Source organism: Ranitomeya variabilis, chromosome 6 (assembly GCF_051348905.1).
Source record: "Ranitomeya variabilis isolate aRanVar5 chromosome 6, aRanVar5.hap1, whole genome shotgun sequence".
In the NCBI taxonomy this organism is placed as follows: Eukaryota; Metazoa; Chordata; class Amphibia; order Anura; family Dendrobatidae; genus Ranitomeya; species Ranitomeya variabilis.
Genome location: NC_135237.1, coordinates 569,589,705 through 569,609,912, shown reverse-complemented (window position 1 = coordinate 569,609,912; position 20,208 = coordinate 569,589,705). Strand labels below are relative to the sequence as shown.

At 47.1% G+C, this 20,208-nt stretch overlaps 1 protein-coding gene across 7 annotated transcripts in view; it reads right to left on the bottom strand.

Annotated features, from left to right (window-relative positions):
* The window catches only part of TOP1MT (DNA topoisomerase I mitochondrial), a 45,561-nt gene that overhangs the window by 11,165 nt on the left and 14,188 nt on the right, over positions 1-20,208 (bottom strand). For 6 of the 7 annotated variants that reach the window (XM_077271369.1, XM_077271372.1, XM_077271367.1 and 3 more), the window contains 3 exons: positions 6,727-6,792; positions 5,761-5,803; positions 4,092-5,254 (listed from right to left, as the gene is read on the bottom strand). In XM_077271369.1, the coding sequence (XP_077127484.1) occupies positions 4,092-5,254; positions 5,761-5,803; positions 6,727-6,792 (1,272 nt within the window). Of the gene's footprint in view, positions 1-218; positions 354-4,091; positions 5,255-5,760; positions 5,804-6,726; positions 6,793-20,208 lie in introns of those variants that run through there. The other variant, XM_077271373.1, reaches the window with a different exon arrangement.

The following is a 20,208-nucleotide window of genomic DNA, read 5'->3' as shown; positions in this document are numbered from 1 at the left end:
GAACCCTGGAAAGAAATTCCTGCGGCTTCTGAGTCTAAACTGTAACAAGTCCATCAGCTGCGAGTAAAGGACGAGGTTTGGTCGCTGAATGAAAATAAAGAGATCTTTTCTGCCAGGAAGCAAGCAAGGTCTCAAAAGACGGTGAGGAGTGAAAACAAAGTAGTAAAAAGTTGCAGAACTGAGCACAGACCGTGCACGGACACGGAGCACATCCTCACCAGGGTCTGACCGCCAGCTTTCTGCTCCGCGCCGGCAGCGTAGTCATAGTCAGGAGCCTCCATGCAGGCGGCAGCGTGCAGCAGGTCCCGAGGGCGACCCGCAGCCGGCAGCCATTGCTGAGCATGTCACACACATGTCTGCAACATCCAGCAATGACACCTCTCCGGGGAAAGAGGCTTCCTGGAAAGCAACCAATCAGCTCACAGCTCTGCAGAAGGCATGATGGGAAATGTAGTTTTATGGTGTGAGGCAGCACATGACCCAACAGCAGGGACAGTACAGGATGAGGAGCAGGATCATCAAATTAACCCCTTCATGTACAAAAATGAAACCGGGTGTTTAATAACTGAGGCGTCCTCAGCCTTTGTATAGAGTTTATTGCGCAGTAAATAATAATAATAATAATAGTAATTTTTATTTATATAGCGCCAACATACTCCACAGCACTTTACAACTTATAGAGGGGACTTGTACAGACAATAGACATTACAGCATAACAGAAATCACAGTTCAAAACAGATACCAGGAGGAATGAGGGCCCTGCTGCTCGCAAGCTTACAAACTATGAGGAAAAGGGGAGACACAAGAGGTGGATGGTGACAATTGCTTTAGTTATGTGGACCAGCCATAGTGTAAGGCTCGGGTGTTCATGTAAAGCTGCATGAACCAGTTAACTGCCTAAGTATGTAGCAGTACAGACACAGAGGCTATTAACTGCATAAAGTGTATGAGAACATGATGCGAGGAACCTGATTATATTTTTTTTTTTAATAGGCCACACAGGGATAGTTAGGTTAATGCGTTAAGGCGGTAAGCCAGTCTGAACAAATGAGTTTTTAGGGCACGCTTAAAACTGTGGGGATTGGGGATTAATCGTATTAACCTAGGTAGTGCATTCCAAAGAATCGTGCAGCACATGTAAAGTCTTGGAGACGGGAGTGGGAGGTTCTGATTATTGAGGATGCTAACCTGAGGTCATTAGCGGAGCGGAGGGCACGGGTAGGGTGGTAGACTGAGACCAGAGAGGAGATGTAGGGTGGTGCTGAGCCATGGAGTGCTTTGTGGATGAGGGTAGTAGTTTTGTGCTGGATTCTGGAGCGGATGGGTAGCCAGTGTAATGACTGGCACAAGGTAGAGGCATCGGTGTAACGGTTGGTGAGGAATATGATCCTGGCAGCAGCATTCAGGACAGATTGGAGCGGGGAGAGTTTGGTAAGAGGGAGGCCAATTAGTAGAGAGTTACAATAGTCCAGACGCGAATGAATAAGTGAGACAGTAAGAGTTTTTGCAGAGTCGAAAGTAAGAAAAGGGCGAATTCTAGAAATGTTTTTGAGATGCAGATAAGAAGAGCGAGCCAGTGATCGGATGTGGGGGGTGAATGAAAGCTCGGAATCAAGGATGACCCCAAGGCAGCGGGCATGTTGCTTTGGAGTAATGGTGGAACCGCACACGGAGATGGCAATGTCAGGCAAAGGTAGGTTAGTAGAGGGAGAGGACACGAGGAGCTCAGTTTTTGACAGGTTCAGTTTCAGATAGAGGGAGGACATGATGTTAGAGACAGCGGTAAGACAATCACTGGTGTTTTCTAAGAAGGTCGGCGTGAAAGCAGGAGAAGAAGTGTATAATTGGGTGTTGTCAGCATAGCGATGGTACTGGAAACCAAATCTACTGATTGTTTGTCCAATAGGGGCAGTATACAAAGAGAAGAGGAGGGGGCCTAGGACTGATCCTTGAGGAACCCCAACAGTAAGGGGAAGGTGAGAGGAGGAGGAACCAGCAAAACATACAGTGAAGGATCGGTCAGAGAGATAGGAGGAGAACCAGGAGAGAACGGTGTCCTTGATGCCGATGAAGCGGAGCATAGTGAGGAGGAGCTGATGATCCACAGTGTCGAATGCTGCGGAGAGATCCAAGAGAATTAGCATAGAGTAGTGACCATTAGATTTAGCTGTTAGTAGGTCATTAGAGACTTTAGTGAGGGCAGTTTCAGTAGAGTGTAAAGAGCGGAAGCCAGATTGAAGAGGGTCGAGAAGAGAGTTATCTGAGAGATAGCGGGTAAGGCGGGAGTGGACCAGGCGTTCGAGGAGTTTAGAGATGAAGGGAAGATTAGAGACAGGTCTATAATTAGCGGCACAATTTTGGTCGAGGGAGGGTTTTTTAAGTAATGGATGTATGATGGCATGCTTAAATGAGGAGGGAAAAATACCGGAAGTGAGGGAAAGGTTGAATATTTTTGTTAGGTGAGAGGTGACAGCCGGGGAAAGGGACTGGAGGAGATGTGACGGAATGGGGTCACTGGTGCAAGTGGTCGGGCGAGAAGATGCAAGGAGCCTGCTTACTTCTTCTTCTGTAACTGGTTCAAAGTCAGAGAGTGAACTAGATGCAGTGGGGGAGGGAAGACAGTGCATGGTATGAAGAGTTTGGGAGGTGAATTCCTGTCGAATGTGGTCAATTTTTCCTTTGAAGTAATTGGCCAGATCGTCAGCGCGGAGATCCGTTGTTGAGGCCTGCTCTCTTGGGTTGAGTAGGGACTGGAAAGTGTCAAAGAGACGTTTAGGGTTATTGGACAGCGAGGTGATGAGGGTGTTGAAATAGGTTTGTTTGGAGAGGTGAAGGGCAGAGTTGTATGTTTTTAGCATGAACTTATAATGGATGAAATACGACCTGAGGACAATTCTTCACGTCAGGGTAATTTAGTGGTTAAAAATTATTTTTGTGTGTCCCCATTTTCTGAGAATTGTTATTCCTTATAACTTCCAAAACTTTGTTTCTTTTACTCCATTTAGTCTTCATAGGTTACTTGGACCTGAAATACTACAGTACATAGTAAAATGATAAATCCATGACGGCGAGCCATGAGGTGGATTTTATAGGAGCACCGAGATGGCTGTGACGGGACATGGCAAACCCAGTAATGACATAAACGGGACATGGCAAACCCAGCACGGGCAGGCTGATGAGCACCATAATGTAAATGCAGAGGTCATAGATTGGCGATTAAATGGTTAAGCAGCAGCGATCGGAGCAGTCAGTGGCAGGCACCACCTGTAGGACACGACCTGAGCCGGCTCCATACACCCACATGTGATCTACACACACCAGGCACCGGTCTCGTGGAAGCTTCCAGGAGCCCGGAGGGGCAGAGCTGTGCCCGATAACAGCGTTACATGTGCTGGTGCAGGCTGTCTGCAGCACTCCCACCATCATGTGCTGTGCACAGAGCGCGGCGGGTCTCTTCAGTACGAGGCCTCTCCCTCGTAGGCGCTGGACGGCAGCCAGGAGAGGGATGATGATTATCTTACAAGGTGTGAGCACCCGGAGGTATACAGGCCCCCGGGGGACTCTCCTGTAAGCTCAGGATCGTGCACGCAGCTCACGCCATCTGCAGATACCAACCACATCCGGGCTAGAGTTACGGAAACTGCGGCTCTACCATGCCGATCTCACAAGGGAAGGATTTCTCACAGCACAGGAGAGAAGGGATCCCTGATCCGCCAGAACCAGGTGCAATAACCTGGAGGACAGTGACACCGGTGACGCTGCGTCTCCAAAACCCGGCCGGTTACAGTGCGTGCCCTATACTCAGGAGTAAGCAGGCGGACATCCATGGCGGCATCCCAGCACACAGGACGTTATTAAATGTTTATTAATGAAGCGCAGGGCAGTGATAGTGAGGACACAAATTAAATCCACCCAGAAAATGGCAGAGCTTGTGCTGAGAGACAATCCCGTGATCACAATGTCCATCACCGCTGCGGACAGGATGTGACCACCAATAGTATGAGACCACCCTGGTGGACTCCTGCAGCCGAAATAACCTACAGATGTGAAACTACAACTCCCAGAATGCACCGACACCACTGCTCACTCACCATTTCCACTTGGACTCTTCTTCCTTCGTCTTCTTGGCTTTGGTTTCGTCCTCCCCGTCCACATTCTTCCTCTTTTTGCTCCTCGTTTTTCCTTTCTCCTCCTTCTGGGTCGTCTGATCCTTCTCAGGATCCTGCTTTGCCTTCTTGTGGCCGGCCTTGGAGTCCTCCTCTCTCTGCGATTCTTCCACTTCCCTCTTTATTCCTTTAGTTTCCTCCCTTTCACATTCGCTTTGTCTTTTGGAGTCTTTATCATCGCCCTTTTTCTGCTTGTCCTGCTTTTCGTCAGATCCCTTCTTATCCCGGGACTTGCTCTTGGACTTCTGCTTCTTGTCGTCGAATAGATCCAGGTCCACCAGGGTCATCTTCAGGACACTTCCGTTCTCTTTTGGAAGTGCCTCGGTGTCTCGGGTCTCCTTTTTTATCTGATGTTCTTTTTTGCTTTTTCGTGAGTGGCCCTCCTTAGATTTGGATGAGTCTTTGAGCTTTTCATCACTCTGTTTGCTCTTCTTGGGGACGTCGCTCCTTGCCTTCTGGTCCCTGTCTTTATCCTCAGTCTCCTTTACCTTACCCTTCACGTTCTCCTGTGTTTTGCTCTTCTTGGGAACGTCGCTCCTTGTCTTCTGGTCCTCGTCTTTATCCTCAGTCTCCTTTACCTTAACCTTCACTTTCTCCCGTGTTTTGCTCTTTTCGCGATCCTCCTTCTCTTTTCTCTCATGATGATCCTTTTTCTTTACTTCTTCATTATGCTCCTTGAGCTTTTTGTCTGCTCTTCCATGCTGATCCCTTTTCTTAGACACGTGTCCCATTTTCTCAGCACGGTTCTCTTTTTCCTTGAGGGCTTTGGTGCCGCTGTCATTTTCAGAAATCCCAGAGCTACGCGACTCCCCAGTATGATCTCTGTGATCCTTTGGTAGATCCTTGTGATCATTTTCTCCATTAGTGCTCTCAACAGGCAGATCATCAGGTAAGTGGTTGAGTTGTTGGGCATCACTTTTGTGCTCAGAAATCCTAGAGCTACGTGACTCCCCGGCCTGATCTCTGTGATCCTTTGGTAGATCCTCGTGATCTTTTTCTCCATTAATGCTCTCGAAGGGCAGATTATCAGGTAAGTGGTTGAGTTGTTGAGCATCACTTTTGTGCTCCGAAATCCTAGAAGACGCCAACTGGAAAAGAAAAGCATTGGATGAAACCACATAAACATTTTAGCTCTGGTTCTACAGCCAGTACTGGACCTTGAACCCTATAAACCTAAAGCCGCCAGCCTCATTAGGGACTGAGGAGTCAGAGGGTCGGACATACTCCCAAGATACCAAACCTAACGGGACGGCGTCTGCTACAGGGCGAAGTTGTACCACAATGTGTTTGCACAAATTTGGCCACAATGCGAGTTGTGCGCTGTAAGCTGCGACGTCGGAACCCAATGTGGGCAAGGAGTCGCAGCTAGGAAATTGCAGGTAGTGGCCACAGCTGACGACCGCCACATCCGACATCCAGCCGATTGCACAAGCAGAACATCATAAATTAGAGATATTGCTTTAGTGCTGCTCCTTCATGGTTTTTTTTCTGGTCGCTATTCGAAACAATGAATTAGGATTGTCCGCCATGCCGTCTGCCACAATCTACATAGTACAGGGGCGACCCAGCTATGGAAACAAAAGGTCCCACGTACCGCTTGATCCTTGTCAGGTTCATTCTCCGAGATTTCACTCTGCCTGGAAATTAAAACACAACAGTGAATAACCAATCTATATAAATACTGAAAACAGGGGACCGATCGTTGCGAGATCAACCTCGGGTAAAGGAGACTCCTGGTTTTATGGAATTAAACCTTATTTAGTGAATTTGTGAAAATTTCAAAAGAATCTGCGCTTCAGTTCTTTACAAAATCTCTGCTTGCCGTCAGTGAATGAGGACACCCTATTTGACATCTGCAGTAAACCCGTCCACATCGAGTCCTGCTCTCAGCATACACAATGCTCGGATGTATCTGGACTAGCAGAGACTTGTGCGACTGCTGCCGCCCATATGTTCCGCTCAGCGGAGAGCAAGACTAGATATGTCCAGAGTTTACAGAAGTCACAGTCTCAGTCACTGACAGCAAGCGGAGGTTCAGAATATAGTGAGAAATGGAAAGACTAAGTTTATTAGCAACTTCTCACTTAGAACAGATGAAAATGTATGAATATAAAACCCCTTTAATGGGTGGAATGAGGGCGGGAAGAGTTTTTTCCCCCCTCCTTAAAACCTTGTGAATTCCAATTGTAGAAATAAAATGCAATATGCTCCAGAAACAGATTTTACACTGCCAAGGTACAAGAACACATACAATTGGGGAATATTCGTATACATGGCACCAACTGTTCTGAAAAGTATTGACAAATAGGATGCGACTAAAGCCCCCCATACACACTATTTGGGCTCACGACTGCAATAGTCGAGGCATGAGGCCACAGTACGCTCGTGTGTATTAGCCCTTACTCTACAGGTAGGGAAGATTTGGTAACTACGACACCAGATCTGCTCTATGTAAAGCACCACCAGCAAGTCATGTGCAAAATGATTGATCACTCGGCAAGAATCCTATCACGGGAAGATACTACTACACTACTGTAACCCAAGAGACTTCGCCAGGTACCTATTTTCAGATTCCTCTTGCAGTACGTTGTTGTTTTCATCTATGCTGGAGGTTGTGACTGGCAGCCTAGGACAGAGGGAAAGAGGATTATTTCTGCAATATTAAACATGGCAGCCGGCTTTGGCGGTGCACCCTCTGGAGAGCTGAACTTTGTGGTCACAATGCAGGATTATTGTGCTGACAAAAGGGGCTTCATATGTTCCCAGAGAAATATATATTCCTGGTGAACGTGAACATATACACACACATACATATACAGTATGCTGCTCTAAAAAAAAAAAAGGGAACCCTAAACAGCACAATGTAACTCCAAGTCAATCACATGTTTGTGAAATTAACCAGTCCAGTAATGACGCAACACTGACTGGGAATAAATTTCTCCTGCTGTTGTGCAAATGGAACAGACAACAGGTAGAAATGATCAGCAATTAGCAACACAACCCTTATAAAAGGAGCGGTGACCACAGACCATTTCTCTGTTCTCCGTTTTGGTCACTTTTGCATTTTGTCATTGCTCTCACTCCTAGAGGTACTGTACAGTAGCATGAGGCGGCATCTACTAACTAACAACCATCTATGCTTGCAAGTGTATTATACACACAAAGATGTGGGACTGTACTTTATTTAAGACCTTTTCTAGAATTGAACCGCCATATACGTTTTTTGTGTATATATTTTTTTGGTCTGAGTCATATATGTCCCTGTTTATACGCACTTTTGTTCGGTGCACATAGTGGTACTTACACACTGCATGCTTTCATGTTATTCATTGGTGACACAGTGGGGGTGCGCGTGCGCGCTGTGATCCTGGCTCCTGGCTATGTAGCGGTGCGTCTTTATCCTCTTCCGTACGAGCGGGGACTGCTCCTCCTCCCCTCTCGTGCGTAATGACGATGACGCCCTGCTCCATCTGCTGAGAGCTTTGGATCTACAGTGCGCATGCGCCGCTACGCTCACTGCGATTGGCCGGCCGGACATCACATGCCGGTTCAAAGGATCATAAAAGGTCCTGGCTGAGCAAACACTACATCCTCTTGAAAAAGCGGGCTTTGTTACCCGCGAAACGCGCGTCGGGGGGCATCCACACCCGGTCCGGTATCTCTGCTTCTTGGTCTTAGGTGAGCACCTCATCCCCAACATGATATAGCTGTTGCTAGCACTTTTTACTATGGGTTTATGAAGATGCCGTATACATGTAATGCTGATATTGCACTGTGCACTTTATTTGAGAAATCTTAGGTGAGCATCTCATCCCTAATATGATTTAGCTGTTGCTAGCACTTTTACTATGGGTCTATGAAGATGCCCCATATATGTAATGATGACATTGCACTGTGCACTTTATTTGAGAAATATATTGGCTTTTTCAGCAATAATTGACCAAATACTGAGATACTGTGACGCCCTTGGTGTCGTTTTTCCTGCAAAAATTATTTGTGATGATTTGTAATATGTACTTTGGTGACTTATTATAATAAAAATTTTTCTATTTTTAGTACACCTGTTTGCTCTTTTTCCTCCTGAAAATTATAGCTTACTTTTTGAGCGGGTTTTTGTTTTATTTTGCTGTCCTTTGGACATGCATATTTTGTTATTGGGGTTTTTGTATCAACTAACAGAGGTTGCTCAGGTAATGCAGCTCATCCAGGATGGCACATCAATGCTAGCTGTGGCAAGGTTTGCTGTGTCTGTCAGCGTTGTGTCCAGAGCAGATACCAGGAGCCAGGCCAGTACACTAGGAGACGTGGTGGGGGCACTAGGAATAATAATAATAATAATAATTTTATTTATATAGCGCCAACATATTCCGCAGCGCTTTACAACTTATAGAGGGGACTTATACAGACAATAGACATTACAGCATAACAGAAATCACAGTTCAAAACAGATACCAGTAGGAATGAGGGCCCTGCTCGCAAGCTTACAATCTATGAGGAAAAGGGGAGACACGAGAGGTGGATGGTAACAATTGCTTTAGTTATTTGGACCAGCCATAGTGTAAGGCTCGGGTGTTCATGTAAAGCTGCATGAACCAGTTAACTACCTAAGTATGTAACAGTACAGACACAGAGGCTATTAACTGCATAAAGTGTATGAGAACATGATGGAGGAACGTGATTATGTTGTTGTTTTTTTATTAATAGGCCACACAGGGATAATTAGGTTAATGCGTTGAGGCGGTAGGCCAATCTGAACAAATGAGTTTTTAGGGCACGCTTAAAACTGTGGGGATTGGGGATTAATTGTATTAACCTAGGTAGTGCATTCCAAAGAATCGGCGCCGCACGTGTAAAGTCTTGGAGACGGGAGTGGGAGGTTCTGATTATTGAGGATGCTAACCTGAGGTCATTAGCAGAGCGGAGGGCACGGGTAGGTTGGTAGACTGAGACCAGAGAGGAGATGTAGGGTGGTGCTGAGCCATGGAGTGCTTTGTGGATGAGGGTAGTAGTTTTGTACTGGATTCTGGATTGGATGGGTAGCCAGTGTAATGACTGGCACAAGGTAGAGGCATCGGTGTAACGGTTGGCGAGGAATATGATCCTGGCAGCAGCATTCAGGACAGATTGGAGCGGGGAGAGTCTGGTAAAAGGTAGGCCAATTAGTAGAGAGTTACAATAGTCCAGACGAGAATGAATAAGTGAGACAGTAAGAGTTTTTGCAGAGTCGAAAGTAAGAAAAGGGCGAATTCTGGAAATGTTTTTGAGATGCAGATAAGAAGAGCGAGCCAGTGATCGGATGTGGGGGGTGAATGAAAGCTCGGAATCAAGGATGACTCCAAGGCAGCGGGCATGTTGCTTTGGAGTAATGGTGGAACCGCACACAGAGATGGCAATGTCGGGCAAAGGTAGGTTTGTAGAGGGAGAGAACACGAGGAGTTCAGTTTTTGACAGGTTCAGTTTCAGATAGAGGGAGGACATGATGTTAGAGACAGCGGTAAGACAATCACTGGTGTTTTCTAAAAAGGTCGGCGTGATAACAGGAGAAGAGTTGTATAATTGGGTGTCGTCAGCATAGAGATGGTACTGGAAACCAAATCTACTGATTGTTTGTCCAATAGGGGCAGTATACAAAGAGAAGAGGAGGGGGCCTAGGACTGATCCTTGAGGAACCCCAACAGTAAGGGGAAGGTGAGAGGAGGAGGAACCAGCAAAACAAACAGTGAAGGATCGGCCAGAGAGATAGGAGGAGAACCAAGAGAGAACGGTGTCCTTGAGGCCGATGGAGCGGAGCATAGTGAGAAGGAGCTGATGATCCACAGTGTCGAATGCTGCGGAGAGATCCAAGAGAATGAGCATGGAATAGTGACCATTAGATTTAGCTGTTAGTAGGTCATTAGAGACTTTAGTGAGGGCAGTTTCAGTAGAGTGTAAAGAGCGGAAACCAGATTGAAGAGGGTCGAGAAGAGAATTATCTGAGAGATAGCAGGTAAGACGGGAGTGGACCAGGCGTTCCAGGAGTTTAGAGATGAAGGGAAGATTAGAGACAGGTCTATAATTAGCGGCACAATTTTGATCGAGGGAGGGCTTTTTAAGTAGTGGATGTATGATGGCATGCTTAAATGAGGAGGGAAAAATACCGGAAGTGAGGGAAAGGTTGAATATTTTTGTTAGGAAGGCTACAATCCAGCTGCATTACCGCTACCCCCTCTTTTGTGTAGAAGGAACAGTGCCAGAACCCTGCAAAAAGGAGATTTTTGTTTACTTACCGTAAAATCTTTTTCTCCGAGCCAATCATTGGGGGACACAGACCGTGGGTGTTATGCTGCTTGCCACTAGGAGGACACTAAGTAATACAAAGAAAGTTAGCTCCTCCCCTGCAGTATACACCCTCCTGCTGGCCCTCAGCTAACCAGTTCGGTGTAAAAAGCAGTAGGAGATCAGTAACAACATATTAGCTTACAGCATGTCATATTATATATGAGAGTATAGCATATCGGATTATAAACAAACAAGCATAAGCCAATACCAGGGTGGGAGCTGTGTCCCCCAATGATTGGCTCGGAGAAAAAGATTTTACGGTAAGTAAACAAAAATCTCCTTTTCTCCTACGCCTCATTGGGGGACACAGACCGTGGGACGTACCAAAGCAGTCCCTGGGTGGGGACAACGTCAGATCAGGCCCTGTGTAACTGCTACTTACAAGTGCGCCACCGCGGCCTGCAGAGTCCGCCTGCCCAGAGTCACATCTGTGGAAGTCTGGGAATTATAATGCTTCAAGAATGCATGCGGACTGGACGAATCCGCAAGCTTGCAGGCGTGTCTTGTTGACGCCTGGTGCCTATAACCCACGATAGACAGGGAGATAGGCTGTCATCTAACACGGAAGGACTCCTGGATGGTGAAGGAATACACCAGGCTAAATGGCCGATGGAGACGGCCAAACCCTTCCTGTAAACGTCAGGAAGCCTTCCTCTTACTGTTAGGAAACCCAAGATACAGTGTCCAACCTTCGGAAGGACGCCGTCCTCAAGACATACCTACTCAGAGCACTTGCTCTGTCCGGAATATGGGGACCTCATTCCATTTTGTAGAGTGGTGCCAAAAGAGATGAGGGAAGAACTATGCCCTCATGACAGTAGTAATACAATACCACCTTGGTAACTAGGGACAGGGAAGGCTTGAGGACAACCTTGCCTTGAAGGGAATAAGAGAAAAAAGTCTGAAAAGACCCGTTAGCCCGAAGACTCGTCAGGATGAGGATATCGCCGAGAGAAAAGGAAGCAACCTTCCCTAATAGAATAGATCCCAATGATCTAACGGTATGCAATAGGGAAGAACTACATGTGAAAAACATCCTGCGAGGTGGTCCCTACTTGCAGTTTTGTTGCAGAAAGACAGAAAGCTACCAGCTCCGCAAGCGAACTGACGTGGTCAGTGCGGATTTCCGAGGACCACTGGGGCCCTTTCTGCTTCTGAAAAGCTTTCGGAAGTGGAAACTGGTACCACGGAATAACCGGAGCATGCAGTGCGAAGGCTTCTGGATCTCGAGGCCGACCAACAAACTCCAGTACACAGGCGATCAGTCAGGACGCCATCCGAACTACAACTGTAGAGCTCCAGTGAAGGCGGGTCTGATGGAATACTTCCGGTGAAGTTCCCACTCACTTGAGGTGAAACCCTGATGGCTAAATATGTTCGCAGCCCAGAGTTCTCCTGGGATATGTACTGCCAAGATCACCGAGTGATAGATCTCGGCCCATGTGAGGTACTTTGGCCATGGTGCTTGAACGTGGATACTCGCTAGATGATTGACGTATGACACAGCCGTGGCGTTGTCAAATTGAATTCGGATGGGTTGACCCGCCATAAGGAGTGGACCTACTATAGGACTACCCTTGAGATCTCCAGAGCAATGATCGGGAGAAGAGGACTGGCATTGGAAGTTACCAGTAACCATGGAACCGGAAGAAAAAACTCCGGATGAAGAAGGAGCTCAGAGACTATCGTCTGAAAGGCTGCTTGACTTGCTGAAAACTAACGGAGCGAAGGAAACTGCTTCCATTGTCGTCTCCGTTTTTTTTTTTTTTTTTTTTTTGGAACCCTCCCAGCAAATCGAATGAAATGAGGGGATGAGTGAGCAAGAGCGCGAGCTCCCTGTTGAAAAACCATGACCTTGTCTGGAGGAAGATTTACCACCCTTCTGGAAGAATACTGGATCATCCTCAAAGAAGGATATCTGCTGGGCTGGAAATGAGGAGTTGTCTAAGTCTAGCCACCAGCCCAGGTGAGAGGGTATCGCAAGTGATATAGACGACTTAGCGTAGTCCTGCAAGGGCGGGTAAACAGTCGGCCAAACAGGGTAGGACGGCCACACCTCTAGGTGCAAGATGACAGCCGCCATGACCCTTGCGAACACCCTGGGTGCGGTAGCAAGGCCGAAGGACAAGGTCGTGACTTAAATGCTGTTCACGAATGGAAAAGCAAAGAAATTTTTGAAGAGGTTAGGCATCCCGAATGTCGATGGATGCCAGAAACTGCACCTTTTTTGTTGAAGTAATGGCTGAGCGGAGGAGACTCCATTCGAAGAAAAAGAACCTTGTGAAAAGATTGTTAGAAGTTTGAGGTCCGGGATCGGTCCTACTTCTCGTTCCCCTTTTTAGGAACCAAGATCCCTTAGATCTAGACTGTCCTGGACAGCCCTTTCACTGTTGGTCGGGGCTGCGGGAACGTACGATTCTTCGTTAGTCTCCCGCTCAAAAATATGATTGACCAGCTGAACTGTCTTCAGGAAAGGGATACTGGTGTGAATCAAAGTAGTTAAGGACTCCAGCAGGAGACCGTTGCTCTAGCAATCCATGCGGCGGATAGGGAGGTTAAAGGGCTGGACCCGTAGCTGCCAAACGGAACAAACCAGATGTGCTATTTGACAGATCGTGGTATTTTTAATTGAGGACATATCGGGCAGGGATACTGGTAGGTAAACCACAGGGGATTGTACCCGGTTAATCTGCCGAGTGACAGAATGCGCCGCTGCTTCCAGCAGGTCATTGCAGAGTTAAAAATTAGGAGCCTCGATCCACCATCCTCTTAACAAGGAAGTGGAGAGGGAACATTCGCCTACTTGCATCTTCTGTTAAATAGTGGTGATGCAGAGGGGGTGCTCAGACGCCCGAAAAAAGGGTGCCTCTGTACATCCACAGAGTTCAGGTCTCCGGGTGGACAGGACAGGTTGTTTGGCGTTAGGCCTGGACCTTCGTGTGCCCGTCTGTTGATGGTGTGGGGAGACCGGCGCCCTTTAAAGTGCCTGTCGCCCTTAAAAATCAGACCAGGCATAGCGTCCCGCGTAGAGGCTTCTGTCCAGTGAATCGCATATCCGGACTGGATGGCAAAAGCTCTACGAGGGAGTTTAGACTGAGGGAACTTGTTACACTGGGATAAACTGGGATCAGCGGCAGAGGGCTCCTCATCTATGACCAATTTCGGATTGGTCATGGTGCCCTCCAGACCAGGGAATACTGGTCGTGTGCCTTTAAGACCAGGGAATACTGGTCGAGTGCCTTTAAGACCAGGGAATACTGGTTGTGTGCCTTTAAGACCAGGGAATACTGGTCGTGTGCCTTTAAGACCAGGAATTACTGGTTGTGTGGCTTTAAGACCAGAGAATGCTGGTCGTGTGCCTTTAAGACCAGAGAACGCTGGTCGTGGGCCTTTAAGACCAGGGAATACTGGTCGTGTGCCTTTAAGACCAGGGAATGCTGGACGTGTGCGTTTAAGACCCGGGGATACTTACTGGTCCCGTGTCTTTAAGACCAGGGAATACTGGTCACTTGCCTTTAAGACCAGGGGATACTGGTCACGTGCCCTTAAGACCAGGGAATACTGGTCACATGCCTATAGACCAGGGAATACTGGTCACGTGCCTATAGACCAGGGAATACTGGTCACGTGCCTTTAAGACCAGGGAATACTGGTCACGTGCCTTTAAGACCAGAGAATACTGGTCGTGCGACTTTAAGACCAGGAATACTGGTCACATGCCTATAGACCAGGGAATACTGGTCACGTGCCTATAGACCAGGGAATACTGGTCACGTGCCTTTAAGACCAGGGAATACTGGTCACGTGCCTTTAAGACCAGAGAATACTGGTCGTGCGACTTTAAGACCAGGAATACTGGTTATGCGGGTTTAGGTAAAATCTCGCAGCGAGCGAGAAGCGCCAATTCAGGGGGCGGAGCCACAGGCACGACGTGGGCGGAGCCTCGAGACTTCCATGAATAGGCCCCAGCCGGGGCGTAAATTTCTGCAGCCGGCGTCAGCGTAGAAGTTAGGGGTGGTCACCCGTTGCTCGAGAAAATTGAGCGCTTCCGCGTCAGGTGAAAAAACGCCAGGAAAAAAGGCTAAGCCGCCTTGAGGCGACACAGTGCGCTTCTGCGGTGCGGACTACACATCGGCCGAAGCCGGGAGCTAAATTTTTTAGCCGGCTGGAGCGTTACCTCAGGGAGGTGGCCACAGGGAAGTCTGAGACTGCCTGTGAATATCCCGCTGCAGAAGCCCATTGCTGGCAGGATCCACTTACCAACGGTGCGCGTCCCGGCATGGAGCCGCCGCGGATGTCGGGTATTGCAGCGTGGACGGTACAGGGATAGAGAGATAAACCTCAATCCATCATCTCTTTTGTTAGGGAGGTGGAGAGGAACCGTCCGCCTCCTTGTGCCATCCGCTTTCACAGTGGTGGGACAGTGGGGGCTGCCCGGACCATGGAGGGGGGCTTCTGTACATCCACGAAGTTCAGCCCATCGGGACCATGAAGGCATTTCAACTGCGGCCTAGTCCGGCTGCAAAAGCCGGGGACTAAATTTATGGAGCCTGCCTGTGGAGCGCGTCGGCGGGCCGCGCGCCGAATGATTGCCGCTGGCGGGGAAAAAAGACCCAAGTGCCTCCTACAGACACTAAGCAAGAACTGGTTAGCTGAGGGCCAGCAGGAGGGTGTATACTGCAGGGGAGGAGCTAACTTTCTTTGTATTACTTAGTGTCCTCCTAGTGGCAAGCAGCATAACACCCACGGTCTGTGTCCCCCAATGAGGCGTAGGAGAAATGACCTGCAGCAGGCCACTAACATCCATGTGTCTGCTCAAACTGTCAGAAACGGACTCCATGAGTGTGGTATGAGCATGGTATGAGGGTCTGATGTCCACAAGTGGGTGTTGTGTCGTGGAGAACATTCTGCTGCCTGCAGCCTCCTTCAGCATGACCGGTTTGGCAGTGGGTCAGTAATGGTGTGGGGTGCCATTTCTTTGGAGGGACACACAGCCCCCCATGTGCTCGCCAGAGGTAGCCTGACTGCCATTAGGTACCGAGATGACATCCTCAGACCCCTTGTGAGACCATATGCTGGTGCGGTTGGCCCTGGGTTCCTCCTAATGCAGGACAATGCCAGACCTCATGTGGCTGGAGTGTGTCAGCAGTTCCTGCAAGATGAAGGCATTGAAGCTATGGACTGGCCCGCCCGTTCCCCAGACCTGAATCCGATTGAACACATCTGGGACATCATGTCTCGCACCATCCACCGATGTCACGTTGCACCACAGACTGTCCAGGAGTTGGTGGATGCTTTAGTCCAGGTCTGGTAGGAGATCCCTCAGGAGACCATCCGCAGCCTCATCAGGAGCATGCCCAGGCGTTGTAGGAAGATCATACAGGCACATGGAGGCCACACACACTACTGAGCATTATTTCCTTGTCTTGAGGCATTTCCACTGAAGTTGGATCAGCCTGTAATTTAATTTTCCATTTTGATTTTGAGCATCATTCCAACTCCAGACCTCCATGGGATATTAATTGTGATTTACATTGATCATTGTTCTCAACACATTCCACTACGTAATGAATAAAGATTTACAACTAGAATATTTCATTCAGAGAGATCTAGGATGTGGGATTTTAGTGTTCCCTTTATTTTTTTTGAGCAGCGATATTTACACATCCAGCCAGGAACATACAATGGGGAAATTAAGAATCTGATCCACTGACGATTTTGCAAGTTTTCACACCTACAAAGAATGGAGAGGTCTAATTTTTATCGTAGGAACACTTCACCAGTGAGAGAGAGAAGCTAAAAATATAAATCACACTGTATGATTTTTAAATCATTTGCATTTTATTGCATGAAATAAGTATTTGATCACTGACCAACCAGCAAGAATTCTGGCTTTCACAGAGCTTTTCGTCTTTCTTTAACCCCTTCATGACCCAGCCTATTTTGGCCTTAATGACCTTGCCGTTTTTTTGCAATTCTGACTAGTGTCCCTTTATGAGGTAATAACTCAGGAACGCTTCAACGGATCCTAGCGATTCTGAGATTGTTTTTTCGTGACATATTGGGCTTCATGTTAGTGGTAAATTTAGGTCGATAATTTCTGAGTTTATTTGTGAAAAAAACGGAAATTTGGCAAAAATTTTGAAAATTTCGCAATTTTCACATTTTTAATTTTTATTCTGTTAAACCAGAGAGTTATGTGACACAAAATAGTTAATAAATAACATTTCCCACATGTCTACTTTACATCAGCACAATTTTGGAAACAAATTTTTTTTTTGCTAGGAAGTTATAAGGGTTAAAATTTGACCAGTGATTTCTCATTTTTACAACAAAATTTACAAAACCATTTTTTTTAGGGACCACCTCACATTTGAAGTCAGTTTCAGGGTTCTATATGGCTGAAAATACCCAAAAGTAACAACATTCTAAAAACTGCACCCCTCAAGGTGCTCAAAACCACATTCAAGAAGTTTATTAACCCTTCAGGTGTTTCACAGAAGCAGAAGCAACATGGAAATAAAAAATGAACATTTAACTTTTTAGTCACAAAAATGATCTTTTAGCGAAAAAAATTTTATTTTCCCAAGGGTAAAAGGAGAAACTGGACCACGAACGTTGTTGTCCAATTTGTCCTGAGTACGCTGATACCTCATATGTGGGGGTAAACCACTGTTTGGGCGCACGGCAGGGCTCGGAAGGGAAGGAGCGCCATTTGACTTTTTCAATGAAAAATTGGCTCCAATCTTTAGCGGACACCATGTCGCGTTTGGAGAGCCCCCGTGTGCCTAAACATTGGAGCTCCCCCACAAGTGACCCCATTTTGGAAACTAGACCCCCCAAGGAACTTATCTAGAAGCATAGTGAGCATTTTTTCATTTTCACATGGGCAACAGGATAAAATGGATCCTAAAATTTGTTGGACAATTTCTCCTGAGTACACCGATACCTCATATGTGGGGGTAAACCACTGTTTGGGCACATGGTAAGGCTCGGAAGGGAAGGAGCGCCATTTGACTTTTTGAATGAAAAAATCTCCATCGCTAGCAGACACCATGTCACGTTTGGAGAGCCCCTGTGTGCCTAAACATTGGAGCTCCCCCACAAGTGACCCCATTTTGGAAACTAGACCCCCCAAGGAACTTATCTAGAAGCATAGTGAGCACTTTAAACCCTCAGGTGCTTCACAAATTGATCCGTAAAAATGAAAAAGTACTTTTTTTTTCACACAAAATTTCTTTTAGCCTCAATTTTTTCATTTTCACATGGGCAACAGGATAAAATGGATCCTAAAATTTGTTGGGCAATTTCTCCTGAGTACGCCGATACCTCATATGTGGGGGTAAACCACTGTTTGGGTGCACGGCAAGGCTCGGAAGGGGAGGCGTGCCATTTGACTTTTTGAATGGAAAATTAGCTCCAATCGTTAGCGGACACCATGTCGCGTTTGGAGAGCCCCTGTGTGCCTAAACATTGGAGCTCCTGCACAAGTGACCCCATTTTGGAAACTAGACCCCCCAAGGAACTTATCTAGATGTGTAGTGAGCACTTTGAACCCCCAAGTGCTTCACAGAAGTTTATAACGCAGAGCCATGAAAATAAAAAATAATTTTTCTTTTCTCAGAAAATGATTTTTTAGCCCACAATTGTTTATTTTCCCAAGGGTAACAGGAGAAATTGGACCCCAAAAGTTGTTGTCCAGTTTCTCCTGAGTACGCTGATACCCCATATGTGGGGGTAAACCACTGTTTTGGCACACGTCGGGGTTCGGAAGGGAAGTAGTGACGTTTTGAAATGCAGACTTTGATGGAATGCTCTGTGGGCGTCAGGTTGCGTTTGCTGAGCCCCTGATGTGCCTAAACACTAGGAACTCCCCACAAGTGACTCCATTTTGGAAACTAGACCCCCAAGGGAACTTATCTAGATGTGTGGTGAGCACTCTGAACCCCCAAGTGCTTCACAGAAGTTTATAACGCAGAGCCGTGAAAATAATAAATGTGTTTCCTTTCCTCAAAAATATTTTTTTAGCCCAGAATTTTTTATTTTTGCAAGGGTAAAAGGAGAAATTTGACCCCAAAAGTTGTTGTCCAGTTTCTCCTGAGTACGCGGATACCCCATATGTGGGGGTAAACCATGGTTTGGGCACATGCCGGGGCTCGGAAGGGAAGTAGTGACGTTTTGGAATGCAGACTTTGATGGAATGGTCTGCGGGCGTCACATTGCATTTGCAGAGCCCCTAATGTGCCTAAACAGTAGAAACCCCCCACAAGTGACCCCATTTTGGAAACTAGACCCCCCAAGGAACTTATCTAGATGTGTGATGAGCACGTTCAACCCCCAAGTGCTTCACAGAAGTTTACAACGCAGAGCCGTGAAAATAAAAAATCATATTTCTTTCCTCAAAAAAGATGTTTTAGCAAGCAATTTTTTATTTTCCCAAGGGTAACAGGAGAAATTGGGCCCCAATAGTTGTTGCCCAGTTTGTTGTGAGTGTGCTGGTACCCCATATGTGGGGGTAAACCACTGTTTGGGCGCACGTCAGGGCTCGGAAGGGAAGTAGTGACATTTGAAATGCAGACTTTGATGGAATGGTCTGCGGGCATCACGTTGCATTTGCAGAGCCCCTGATGTGCCTAAACAGTAGAAACACCCCACAAGTGACCCCATTTTGGAAACTAGACCCCCGAAGGAACTTATCTAGATGTGTGGTGAGCACTTTCAACCCCCAAGTGCTTCACAGAAGTTTATAACGCAGAGCCGTGAAAATAAAAAATAATTGTTCTTTCCTCAAAAATTATGTTTTAGCAAGTAATTCTTTATTTTTGCAAGGGTAACAGGAGAAATTGGACCCCAACAGTTGTTGCCCAGTTTGTCCTGAGTATGCTGGTACCCCAAATGTGGGGGTTAACCACTGTTTGGGCGCACGTCGGGGCTTGGAAGGGAGGGAGCACCATTTGACTTTTTGAACGCAAGATTGGCTGGAATCAATGGTGGCGCCATGTTGCGTTTGGAGACCCCTGATGTGCCTAAACAGTGGAAACCCCTCAATTCTAACTTCAACACTAACCCCAACACACCCCTAACCCTAATCCCAACTGTAGCCATAACCCTAATCACAACCCTAACCCCAACACACCCCTAACCACAACCCTAACCCCAACACACCCGTAACCCTAATCCTAACCCTAACCCTAATCCCAACTGTAACCCCAACACACCCCTAACCCTATCCGTAACCCTAACCACAAGCCTAATCTTAACCCTATTTCCAATCCTAGCCCTAATTGCAACCCTAACTCTAAGGCTATGTGCCCACGTTGCAGTTTCGTGTGAGATTTTTCCGCACGATTTTTGAAAAATCTGCAGGTAAAAGGCACTGCGTTTTACCTGCGGATTTACAGCGGATTTCCAGTGTTTTTTTTGTGCGGATTTCACCTGCGGATTCCTATTGAGGAACAGGTGTAAAACGCTGTGGAATCCGCACAAAATATTGACATGCTGCGGAAAATACAACGCAGCGTTTCTGCACGGAATTTTCCGCACCATGGGCACAGTGGATTTGGTTTTCCATAGGTGTACATGGTACTGTAAACCTGATGGAAAACTGCTACGAATTCGCAGCGGCCAATCCGCTGCGGATCCGCGGCCAATCCGCGGCCAATCCGCTGCGGATCCGCAGGCAAATCCGCACTTTGTGCACATGCCATAACCCTACCCCTAACCC